The sequence below is a fragment of the Bactrocera oleae genome, chromosome 6 (assembly GCF_042242935.1).
Source record: "Bactrocera oleae isolate idBacOlea1 chromosome 6, idBacOlea1, whole genome shotgun sequence".
In the NCBI taxonomy this organism is placed as follows: Eukaryota; Metazoa; Arthropoda; class Insecta; order Diptera; family Tephritidae; genus Bactrocera; species Bactrocera oleae.
Genome location: NC_091540.1, coordinates 51,857,651 through 51,870,458, shown reverse-complemented (window position 1 = coordinate 51,870,458; position 12,808 = coordinate 51,857,651). Strand labels below are relative to the sequence as shown.

General features: G+C 34.5%; 1 protein-coding gene across 4 annotated transcripts; it reads right to left on the bottom strand.

Moving 5' to 3' along the window:
* Positions 1–7,645: 7,645 nt before the first annotated feature.
* On the bottom strand, positions 7,646–12,512 carry Galk (N-acetylgalactosamine kinase). Of its 4 annotated transcripts, none has more exons than XM_014244830.3 (6): positions 12,390–12,512; positions 10,650–10,981; positions 9,376–9,549; positions 8,550–9,301; positions 8,205–8,463; positions 7,646–8,083 (listed from the first exon to the last, which is right to left on the bottom strand). In XM_014244830.3, the coding sequence occupies exons 2-6, from the start codon at positions 10,796–10,798 to the stop codon at positions 7,882–7,884; spliced, it is 1,536 nt and encodes a 511-aa protein (XP_014100305.3). In that variant the 5' UTR covers positions 10,799–10,981; positions 12,390–12,512; the 3' UTR covers positions 7,646–7,881. The 4 variants fall into 4 exon arrangements, with proteins under 4 accessions (XP_014100305.3, XP_069967243.1, XP_036215038.2 ...); XM_070111142.1 differs by lacking the exon at positions 12,390–12,512 and adding an exon at positions 12,294–12,312; XM_036359145.2 differs by lacking the exon at positions 12,390–12,512 and adding an exon at positions 12,215–12,231.
* Positions 12,513–12,808: the final 296 nt, after the last annotated feature.

Here is a 12,808-nt window from a genome sequence, read left to right as displayed (position 1 = left end):
AAAAGACCGAAATTAATTTTTAATTACACAAGTGTGTACGTGAACTCAAAGTAAAACAATATCCAATGAATCGGCCAACATGTTTACGTGTCTCGTCAAACTTAAGCCGTAAGCTTAGTAGGAGTGGGATTAAAGTACAAACAAATCGAAATTTCAAACCACAAAGGCACTCCAAAATGACCTTTGAGCGGTAAAGGAAATGTGAGTTTACAGTGTTTAATCAATGCATTTGCAGCACACATGCAAACACACACTTATTTTACCGCATTTTCAGTCAATACCTGCTGCTTTTGTTTGGCCAGCACTCACACGCACTGGCCAACTACCAACTGACCTGCCGTGGCTTTTGTGGCTATGGTAAATAACTAGTTCGGCCAATCGGCCGACACCAAAAGGCTGTCATTTATTTATGTTACGCAAAATACGTGCAATAAATTATGAATTTGCTCTTTCACGCACAAAACTTTTAGCCGATTTTACGCGAAAATGTTCAGTGAACAGTATGGAAAGTGCAACGTGGCGTATACGCAACACGAGTAGACGTCGATTATTGTATGGCTGAATGTACCGTAAATGAACATCCAGAGTGCGATATAAAGCTACATATTTATGTGCAAATATGTTTGTTTGGTGGTTTGTGGAAAGCGCGTTGTAAAATATGTAGACAATCTGCATAAACAATTCAAAGGAAATATTACTTCACTGAACGGTTTGGGGAAATTTAATTCAAATGCAGTTCGCTAAAATTCTGGAAATTCTGACTACAAATGAAACTTTGTTATTGTTTTCTATTGCGATAAAAAACTGATTCTGATCTGTATTTTCGTTGAATCAAGAGTAATCCGAAATTGCATTTATTAGCTTGATCGTCAACAGCTTAGATTTTTTCCAACAAACAAGCTAAAAAAACATTTTACTCATATTTTTGGACTGAGAAGCGCTAATAAAAAATTTTTTTTAACAGATGGGATATAAAGATGATTAAATTTGCAAAATAGCGTCAGTATTAAACACGCTTTTAACGCGCTGAGAAAGTTCTACAATTCAATTGCTGTCACCTGCAATTTATTTTAATTCTTTAAATTAGCTTTTATACCCTCATAAAGTTCAGGTATTCCATCTTCGAATGAAATTTTGTACATTGCTTATATAATATATGCATTATTAATTAAAATTAACTTTATTGAAAAAATATATTATAGTTTCATTTTTATAACGGCCTGAACTTGTAACAGAACTTATGGCTGAACTTGGTACATACATATATACCATAAGCGTTATTGAAAGTATGGCGTGCAACCAACATGAGTATATATATGTATCTTGAATTATAAGTTAAAAATTATGCATACGTATGTATATATATATTTAACTTAGAGTCACCCTGAACTAAATCCTCCAATACTTTGAACCTTAAACGGTGTTTATATTTGCTGAGGCTACTAAGCAGTTACAATGTGTCAAAACTGTATTAATTTAATGCACTTACCAAAGGTGCGGTTATAAGTATGAAGTACTATAACACGGAAAATTTCATGTAACTATGTAAATACACATACAAACACACACAAGTAATTAAATTTCGAAGTGAAATAAAGCGTACTTGAAGGCTTGTATTGCTAAGGCTTTAGTTTCAAAAAATATTCATATATGTATACACGACTAAATTACAAGATCTGAAATGTATTGCCCCAAAACATATTTGTTTACAAACTTTATCACTCAGTATAGTGAAACAAGCTCTCAACAAATGTACACATATTCCTGTGGTAAATGAAATGTGCTCTGTATTTGAAGTATTTTTTTCATGTTATAAATTGTATTACTTGTGTACTTTTGTATTCAAATATAGGCACACAAGATTAAACAATTTTCTGAAATTTGAATAGTGAAAGGACATGACATTTTTGGTGAACAAAGCGTCCTTTAGTGCAAGATATGTAACACTGCGGTTCGGTCACAGCTTTACCTTGTCTGACTATGTGGGTGATATTCCTCAAAATGCGCAACTATATTTATGTAAGTAGAAATAAAAACAGACTTTAAGGTTTTCATATCTATATTAAAATACTAATATTTTTTCTTTGGCACTTTTTCCATTAAAAATTTAGATTTACATATATAGATCAAATTTGAACCGGACTGAAAAAACAAAAAAAATACATCTTTATTTTAATAGAAATCTTCTTTATAGCTCGCTAGATCGCTGGACGTCATGTTCATAAACCCACGTCTCATCACCAGTATTGCTGCGTTTGATATATGTACGTTGTCAAACTTCTCTTTTGCGATCTCTACTCAATACGGCTTTTGCAAAAAATGTAGATCTTTTGATATGAGTTTGGCAGTGATTCGCTTCACACCCAAACCATTAATTCAAATGTGTTGAGTCTATCCATAAGAGATGTTAAGATCCTCTCCTATCTCTCTGATGACAACACAATAATTTTTAAGCACTCTTTCCTTAACTTTTTTGATATATCGTCATTAGCAGATGTAGATGGACGATTCGCATTAGGTTAATTTCCAATGACTTCATGAACTTCTCTGACGCCAAACCACTTCCGCAATATTTTGAAAGATTCCTCATCCACGATTATATTGGAAACACAAAATGTCGAGAGAGTCAATTAGTGTTGGCCAAAAAAGTATTTAAATCAAATATTTTAAAACAAAATACTATTTTAAAACAAGGAAGGAAGGGCTAAGTCTGGGTGTACCTGATTTACCGATATTTTCAGCAAACAGTCGGCCATTCGAACTAGGGTCCATAAATTCGATATGAGGGAGCTTGAATATTTTTGCTCCGATTTTGACAATTTTCAGACGCTATATGGCGTACCTTAGAGGCACTTTTTATATAAAATATTATTCCATATATTCTTTTTGTACTGAAAAGTGAAAAAATGAGATGGAATTTAAAGTTGTGTTATATAAGAAGTGGGCATGGTTGCAGTCCCTTTTCGCACTGTGAGATAGGACTGTCAGGATAATGTTATGTGCCGAATTTGGTTGAAATTGGTTGAATGGGTCCGGAGATATGTGATTTCACCTAAAGGTGGGCGGTGCCACACCCATCTTCCAATTTTCACACCTTTTAAAATAATTTAGCTGACGCGAAAATATAGCAATAACACTATGTGGGTCTATGACCTATAACATGACTTAACAAAATATCAAATTTGATTGTAATCCATTTACAATTTCGTCGAATCTTGAATGAACAGTTTTTAACATAAAGTTTTGCTAACACCTGAAGGTATTTCATTGGCTTTGATCCTTGCAAATTGCAAGAGTATAAAATTTTCGGTTACATCCGAACCCTTTCTTAGTTTTTTCTTATACCATAGTAGTGTGACAGGGTGAAAAAGACATAACAAAATCGATTCATTACTTCCCTTAGTGGGGGACCAGGACTACATCTAATTTAATGATTTTCTATACTCCAGTTAATTTTATACTACACGTTTTTGATTTTTGCTAATTGTGAGTGTATAAAATGTTCAAATGCACCGCAACATCACTTTTACTTAGTTGTTTTATCGAAAATATGACGCTATTTTGTTTTTTGTTTTGCTGGGCGAATTTGATAATTTTAGCCGCTTCACCTTATTGAAAACTAAGCTACTTACTACAATGCTACTGACTCAGAAATAAATTTAATTAAACTTTTAGCAGCAGCTATCAATCATATGGCAAAATTAAAAATTTAGTAATTTATTCCCCTCCAAAGCAGAGCTGGGATTTTACCATGGTTTAAGTGAAAAGTCAGATTTGACGGATAATCCAATTTAAATAACTGTATACTAGGTTATGACATCAGTGCTGATGACGAAACTGATTGAGCGCAAAAGGGGCCGTTAAAGTTGAAATATCTCTAGGAACTTAATTACTTTTGTTTACACAATACTTGTATGTGTTTGGAAGTCTACTACAGTGATAGATAGAGTGATAGGATTACAGATTAAGACGAGGTTTTTATTATGTCAAACTCAATGACAATAAATTAACAATGCTATTTTTTGATAATATATGTAGTGTGAAATATGATTTAATTTTTTCACTACATTAAAAATTAACATCGAAAAGAGTTGACATAAAATTGCTCCGAAAATAATATTACAACATTTTTAATTGGTTTGACCACGTCGTTGAATTCGACTTTATTAAAATCTCACATATTTTAGAAACTTAGCTTAGAATTGGTTTTTGTTACGATTTGTACTTCACACTCCTATATCAATATATACCTTTATAATAGATAAAGGAAACAACAAATAAAAAAAAATATTATAATTGTAATATTAATACTTTTTGAGATACAGAGATTTTAAGTTGAAGTGGTATGACCTCACCTGAGTTTCAGAAATCCATAAAAATTCCATACTACTTCAACTTAAAATCTCTGTATCTCAAAGAGTATTAATATTATCGATTTGGTGCCAAAGAAATTAAATTTCCTACAATTTTGTTATTGACAATTTTTCTGTATCTAGTGTTGTTTACGAGATAATTCCAAAAAAACGCGAATTTCATGGAAAAATGGCCCGTACTACCCCGCAGGTGCAAGTTATAACTTTACCGCAATGGAGGCTTTTGTAGAGCGTTCAATTCTGAGGAATACCTAATGACGGGTGAGATAATCCCATCAACTGCCGCTGAGTTATAAAATTAAAAAGAAAAAAAATCAAGTTTTACGTGTATTTTATATGGGAAATCTTTACAGGCCTAGGTCTAGTACTTAATATTAAAATTAAAGTCCCAAATTTTTAGGAAATTTTTTTTTTGGTATTTCCAACAAAATTTCAAAATGGGATCGAAAAAAAAAGTAGTTCAAAAAAAAAAAAGCAGTCTAATGTACCAATATAAATGATCAGGATGAGGAGATGAGTTGAAATCTAGCAGAATGCCTGTCTGTTTGCAAGTGCAAGTGATAACTTAAGCAAACATTGAGATTTCCTCCTTGCCTTTCAAAGGAGACTAATATCGCAGACGGGTCCACTACCGCGCCCATAAAATGCCGTTAACGAAAATCTGTAAAGTCAGTCAGAAGGAGCACCTATTTAGTATATCAACCAAATTTAGTCAGGACAAATCTTGTTTGCATCTTCTCGTACTGTCTCCCCATATAATGTTATGTTGAAAACTACTAAAATTGCTATTCCTGATTAAAAAATTATTTTTACAACCGAAATTCTAGGTAAAGACTTTATAGGAGCCGGTATAAAATATGGAAACTGATTGTGGCACCGTACACTTTTAGATAAAATTCTATATCTTAGGGTCAACGCCACCAATTTCAACCAAAGTTATTACATAACATTGCTCTTTTTTATTTCACTTAAATTTAATTACAGTGTGAAAATGGAATGTGCTAAATCGGATTATAATCGCGATTTTAAACTGTTTATTTAGATCAATATGTGCGATTTGCTCTCAATACACGACTTTGATTTTAGAATACTGCAAAAGTATAATGTTAGAGCTCTTCAAAATTTATTTTAACAATCTTAATATACTGAATTTCATAATTTTTAAATAATTTTATTCATATCATTTCAATGTTTAAATCAAGTGCCTCCAGTTGTTGAAGAATTAGATATGTTCTTCATAGATATTTTACTTCAGGCGTTGCGTGTTATGTGAAATAAAATATCGTACACACAATAAATGCTCGTGCCCACATACTGTTATATGTTAATACGAGTATATTTACGTAAGCAATGACAATAAAACACAGTAGGAAATTAGTAGTCTAAAAAATATTATATTTTTTTATATTTGGTTTTATAACTATATTTGTGCGATTAAAAAAAAAACATATACAATAATATTATTCAAAGTATTTTCCATTTGAAGCTATAACATTTTCCCACCTTTATGGCAATTTATGGATTCCATCCCGAAGTAACTACGCCGAACAAGAATGCATCAAGCCAATTTTTGGTTCCTTCTTCCGATGTGAAGCGTTTAGCAGTGATGGTATTCTGCATCGTCCGGAACGAATGGTTTTAAACCGGTCTTGCGACAAGCTTCTGAGCGTTACCATGATGGAAAATTATTGTCTCGTATCTAGTTGCAAATTCCAATAGCTTTTCTGCCATCGTTCGCTTCAATTTGATGAGTGGTTATCGGTACATTTCTCATTAATGGCTTCAGCCACGTTTAAAAGCTCATAATACAGCATGCCTTTCTGACTCCACCAACCAAATACAGAATAATGTCTTGTCGGCAAAGATACTCGGCTTTGCAGATAATTTGGCAAGGCTCAAATATAACTTCATAATGAATAAATAGTTCATCACCATTCACAATTTTATGTATGGTAATAACGACTTCTTTTTGTAGCGTTCAAGCAGCATTTCCGACAAGACAGTAATCATTAGAATAATCCACTTATCATTGCAAGCGGTAACTTAGTTCTGGTTAGTGGATGGGCTACATCTGTACAAAGTTAGTAATTATTGTAATTTATTTCTTACAGGGTCATTATTTTGCTTCCAGACAAGTAAATTGTTACATTACCTGTGAGTGATGTTCAGTGTTCAGGGATATGCAATAAATTAAACATGTACTTGTTACTTTTTCTCTTGCGGCTGCACTATAAATGAATATTATGGCATTGAAATCAAAACACCCAACACATAGTTTAATAGAAACTTTTGTACATACTGGATTTTTTACTGATCGAACTACTACATCTACTATACTATGCTTGGTATGTTTGTGTGTTGTATGCGTGAGTCATCCTTTAAGCTCTCTGCGTACATGAGGTTAATAATTTAACAGGAAAAATGGTTTGGACCATTCATTAATTTAACGATATCTTTATTATCAATTATTATGTTTCTCCAACAATTTTAATTATTCGTTTCAGTCGATCGGATTATAGCACATAGCTGCCATACAAACTGACCGATCAAACTCAAGTCCCGATATAGACAAATGCACCTGTGAGGGGTACTCTTTTTTGTTTTTTTAAATCGCAACAAGAAACTCGTTTTTATTTATTTTTGTCATGGTAAAAATAGCCAGACATTCCTTTCGTGCCGTAAACAACCAATTCCCAAACACACATTAATTGACGTATGGAGATCAAACTTCACACAAACATAAAAAAAACGTCCAATCTAGGTAAACATTTTTCATTGATTCGGTTTCACACGCACAGTTTCAATGAATCAATCGGAGTCATATTTGATCAGATGGTACATATGTATGTACATGCATATGTATTAAAAAAAAAAAAAAAAAAAAATTGATCTTTAAAATTTAAAATAGCTATAAATATACCTATATAATGCACGGCTAAATCGACGTTCTTTTGGTATTGCACTAAACTAATTTTTTCGTGAGATTGAGTCAAGTAATCGACAATACACTTACACTTATATTTACTTACAATATATTTAAAAATTATTTTTTAGAATTCTCAATTTCGAAATTCGAAGTAAAATATTTCAACTGTGGAGACTAACTTTGAAAAACTGAGATATTACATTCTTACTTATGACTCAATCTCTCGAAAAAAATTGGTTAGCTCCAATGCCCAGCCGTGTGTTGCATATTGTTCTGAAATACTTACCTTTCTCTTTCATACACACAAACTTAAATTTAATTATATGTTTTCGAATTTTTTCGCCTATTTTTTAACATTATACTCTCTTTATTCAATTAAGTTCAATACTGTTTAAATATGCTTACGTGAAAAATGCATTTAGTTATTTCTTGTAAAAGAGAAATAAAGATTTGTTGACAGTGCGTTAAACATTTGATTGGTCACCCTATATTAGATTTAGGATTATATAATAAAACGTATGTACAATTTTTACTAGCAAGATTTTGGCAATTGTTTCCAACAGAAACCAACGCGCTTGTCAATTAACAAGTCACAAAGTTGAGTTGAAAGATTTCTGCGCCATTTCCTGGAAAAGTCGCGAACACCACATCATCGAAATCATTGACGGCATACCGCTCGAGCAAATCTTGCGGCAGCAACTTAAAGTATTTCGCTTTAAGCATTTCTATGTAACGCTTAGACGATTCCAGAGAGTCGCAGCAGGCGACCACGCAGCCACCCCAACTGAAAGTTAAGGTAAAGAAATAAAAAGATAAGAAAAAGTGAATTATGTTAATAAGTATGTATGTATGTCTTGTGCATTGGTGGTCTATTAGTAGTAATGACGCGGAAGTAATTGTCTTACCCGGCACCGGTGAGCCTAGCGCCCACACCCGCCTCATCGGATAAGCTAATCAAACGATCCAGATCGGTGTGCGAACACTCGTAGAGCTCTTTAAGGCTTTGATGTGATTGACGCATCAATTGTGACAGCAGCGTAAAGTGCTTTGTGGCATTATTGACACCGTCACCATTTGACTTAACGCTCACGCCTTGGCAGATGTATTGGGGTTGCGTCTGATGGCGCTCGCATATTTCGCGAAATTCCGCCACACGCAGTGACTCTGCAATAGAATTAAGAAAAAGCAGAGATTAGCATGTACTTGCAATAGAACCTTTGTTTTCTCCCTCCCCCAGCATTTCCACATACCTTGTATGACATGCAGAGCGCGTTGTTTCAGTTTGAATTGTGTCATGTGCCGCGTATTGACGGTGAGAAATTCCCTTTCGAATTCCTCAGCGTCGACCTCCAATTCGCACGCACACAACTCATCGCGTTTGTAAATATCCTTTGGCAGCCATTTCAACACTAGCTCTTCCAGTTCGCCTAACGTGCAATGCAACGCCTCTTGCAACTGCACAAGGCGGAATATGCCACGCCAATTGTTGAACTTCATGCGCTTGGCAATTATGCGCGCAGCCAGCCGGCATTCCACTACGCGTTCATTGAAATCCGACGAGGCTGCTTTGTTCTTTGCCGCCAGACTGTTGGCCACAATAAAGCATACGCCAGCCGGCAACTGTATGGGTGTGGCATTCAGCTCCGGATGGAATTCAATGAATTGTGCGCAACCAGCTTTGGCCAGGTAGGCGATGGCCTGATCCATGCCGCCGCCCTGTGTGCCAATATAGCGTTCACAGCGTGCCGATATGGCGGCCAATTGTTTACGTTCCAAGGGCAATTGGTGCACGTATGCCGTGGCCAGCACAGCGGCGCTGACCAGGGCGCTGGAGCTGCTCAAACCCGAAGCTGGCGGTATGTTGCCGCTCAACGCGATATTCATGCCGATGGGCCGCATTAGTTCACCGCTGTTCGCTTGTTGGATTTGCTCATAGATGCCCTTTACGCCGCACAGATAGTAATTATACCATTTCGGTCCACCATTTTGCGGCAAATCAATGCTATATATGGAGAGTGGAGTGTGTGTTTGTAAGTGAAATAATAAAAGTTGCAGAAATATTGCAGATATGCCTACCTGAGTGCACTCAAATCGCATTTGAAGTTCTCATAACGCTTCGTTTCCACGTTACGCAGTTGTAGAAATGTATTTTCCGCACTACGTCCGACCGCCAAAAGAATGCACTGATCAATAGCCATCGGTAAAACGGGGTAGCCACAGTAGTCCACATGCTCGCCGATTATGTTGACGCTGTAATTTTGGTAAACTAGAGAAATAAATGCTGATGTAAAATGATACTACAAAAAAAAAAAGCAAAAATAGATAAATCCCCTGATTTCGAAATGGACACACTATTTTAAGAGGTTATATTCACTTCTGAATTTGAAAAAATAAAATTTTTTGTATATTCCACACATATATCGAATGTGTATGCATTTGAGAAAATTTGAAATTAATCCGGAAAACAGTTTCGGTTATATCTCCGTATTATTATAATTTTTTAACTTAGTCTAATCGGCTCCCAAAACTTCGAATGCGTTTTTCTCGCTGTTTTCAGAGTCGGTGAGGAAATTACCTCCGAAACGGCTGGACCGATCGACTTGAAATTTTGACAGGAGTTTTTTTTAGATATATTAAGAAATCAGATTTTTATTATTGTAATAAACTGTGAAATGTAAAATTTTTCACAGAAACCGACTTGTTTTTTGAAACCCGCCAATTTTTCAAAGATCGAAATTTTAGCATGGGTTTTCATCATTACCTATATTCATATATATAAATTGTAATACTTTTTTTTTTATACTTTTGCAACATGTTGCTACAGAAAAAAATAGTTTTGTTCACCTAACGGTTGAGCAAGCTTAGCTTTTCTTTGATATCTGCGTATATTTTCCAGCCGAAACCTTTGAATAGGTCTTGTGAACCTGGAAACCAGCAGATCTGTAACTTGATTTTCTTAGCTTAATATTTTTATCGGCTCTTTAGATTAAAATTTTTTCTATAACGTCCTAACGTAAGTTTTATTTACCATAATCTATAAGAAAATTTTGTAGACTAAATTATGAACAAACAGTTAGCAGGTAAAGGGAAGCCTATAAAAGCAAGTATGTATATGGATTATATATGTATAAAGCAAAATTGAGCAAAATAGTAGAAGGAAAATAATCTGAGTTTTTTAGTTTTCACATAAGGGAATATCGAAAAATATAACTTTATTCATATTCATTAACATTCTCTGGCTAAACGCTTAGATATGATATCATTTATTATGACATAGTTTCAAAACACATTCAACCAATTATTTTTTCTGTGTATTTCAGTATATGCACTACTACTACCACACCACCTACCGTCCAGGCATGCGAACAAAGAACTCCGGTTCACCACCGAATTGATTGCGATAAAAATCGTAAAGCTCGCGTAACCGTGCGTAAAGTCTATGCTCTGAGTGAAGTTCCAAATGTGACATAGAGATGGCGCTCTCCGCGCTTGCTGACATTTTTGTTAGATTTCTGCGCTAAACCGGATTGCTGCACCGCACTTGTTCAATTATAGTTATATATAATATAGTAGATGTGTTGTTTATTTATTTGTATGGTTTTTGTTTTGATTACCGCTACAACAAATTTCTCTTAAGCACAAGAGTGCTGATAGCTTGTATAATTGAGCGAATTGAATAAATCTAAACAGGAACAAACGCACATACTTAGCTGCTGAGAATTCGCGCGACAATAAATCAAGAATTTGCACACAAAAGAGTGAATGAATTGGCAGCGGAAGCAGAGGCGACAAATGCAATGCAAAGTGGCACAACAACGACAAACGCGCACAAAAGCCTAGTGATAAGACGAAGCCGCGAAGGCAATGTCCAATAACAATAACAATTGGGGTAAACTGTTGATTAGACTCGGCCCCGCTCGTTTTGCGTATTGCTTTTGTTATATAACAAAGTTCATAAGTTAACACGATTTATTATTTTCACTAAACTTTTATCACTACGTGAAGAAAATTCAATAAATTGGAGCAGGCAGTTAGCAATGTTTTTCACTAGTAAATGTCAAAACCAACAAAGAAAGCAATAAAGTTGATTCAAGTGAAAAATGCATATGTATGTAGCTCATCATGTGTTCTAGGAGAGAGCATTCACTCACGAAAGTGGGTGCAGTAAAAGCGAGAAAATAGAATTGCGCGCGTCGTACAGTGGGATAGCTGTATGATAAGAGGCAATAAAAATTAATTTTACTTAATATAAGATGTACTGAATTGCACATTTGATATTTATGGTATTTTTGCTTTGCGTATCATTTCTACGAATTTAATATAAGTCCCCTTTGGCCTATAATAACCACTTTGTATACGATTCAAGGCTACTCAAGTACTCATAAGTACTTACATGGTAATCATTTTTTATTTGAAAAGGTATCTTCATGCAATTTGCAGATCGGACAACTATAGCATGTATGTAGCTGTCATTCAAAATAATCAAACGAAATTGAGATAAATATTTTTTTGATAAGAACCCAAGAAACGTGTAAATTCGGCAGTGTGGAGACTACGTGTCACATAGGGAAAATATGTATATAGTCGGTTCTGCGTGGACCCGCTCTCCTGTAGAAGTACGATTTCCCCATTTTTTATTCTCAAGTTTTCTTCAAACACAGTTTAAGGCGATTAAGACGTTGTGCATAAAGTCTAACTAAACCAAAACATTATTTGAGTTCAGTTGCATTTATGGTATATGTTATTATCAGTTGTATCTCTAAAATTAAAAGGGGATATTTTTAACAGCATTACGGTACTTTGTCGCAAACATTGTTTTTTATGACAAAACAAAAAAAAAAAAAAAAGAAACTAAGCTGTACGAGTACTTGTCACGTATTTGTATTTTTGACACGTCGGTGTTTAAAATATATACATATATTTTTTAATAACTGGTAGTAAACACTTGTGTATATATGTATGTTATATACTAAAATGTCTTCAGTGAGGCCTACAAACGCTTTGCCACCTCCACTTCGCAGCCGCACGCGATTTTGCGTATAAACAAATTTTGAAACAGTTATAGCGATTTTTTTGTTTTAATAACACACTATTTATGCGAGCATTTAATGCAGATCAGCATTAATTAAAGAATCACACTAAGCGCTGCGTTTTTATATAAAAATATTTAGTATTTATTCCGCTGTCACACAGCCGACGACGGCGACTTGAAAACAACTGATATTTTTCATAAAACATCTCGCTCATTTCTGCTACAATAATTCACATTGTGCTGTTGTTATTGTTGTTGTTAGCGAGCTCACATTTTTCTTACGATTCCGACGTCTTATCAGTTGGTGCAACAGCTTGTAGGCCATATCAGCATTTTATCTACATTTGACGCTTTATTATTGTTATGCTCTTCGTAGGTACTTTACTATATACATTGGTTGATGTACATATATATCTGGTATACATACTCGTATGTGTATAACTCATTAATAGGTCTGAATATAAGAAACCGGTAAAA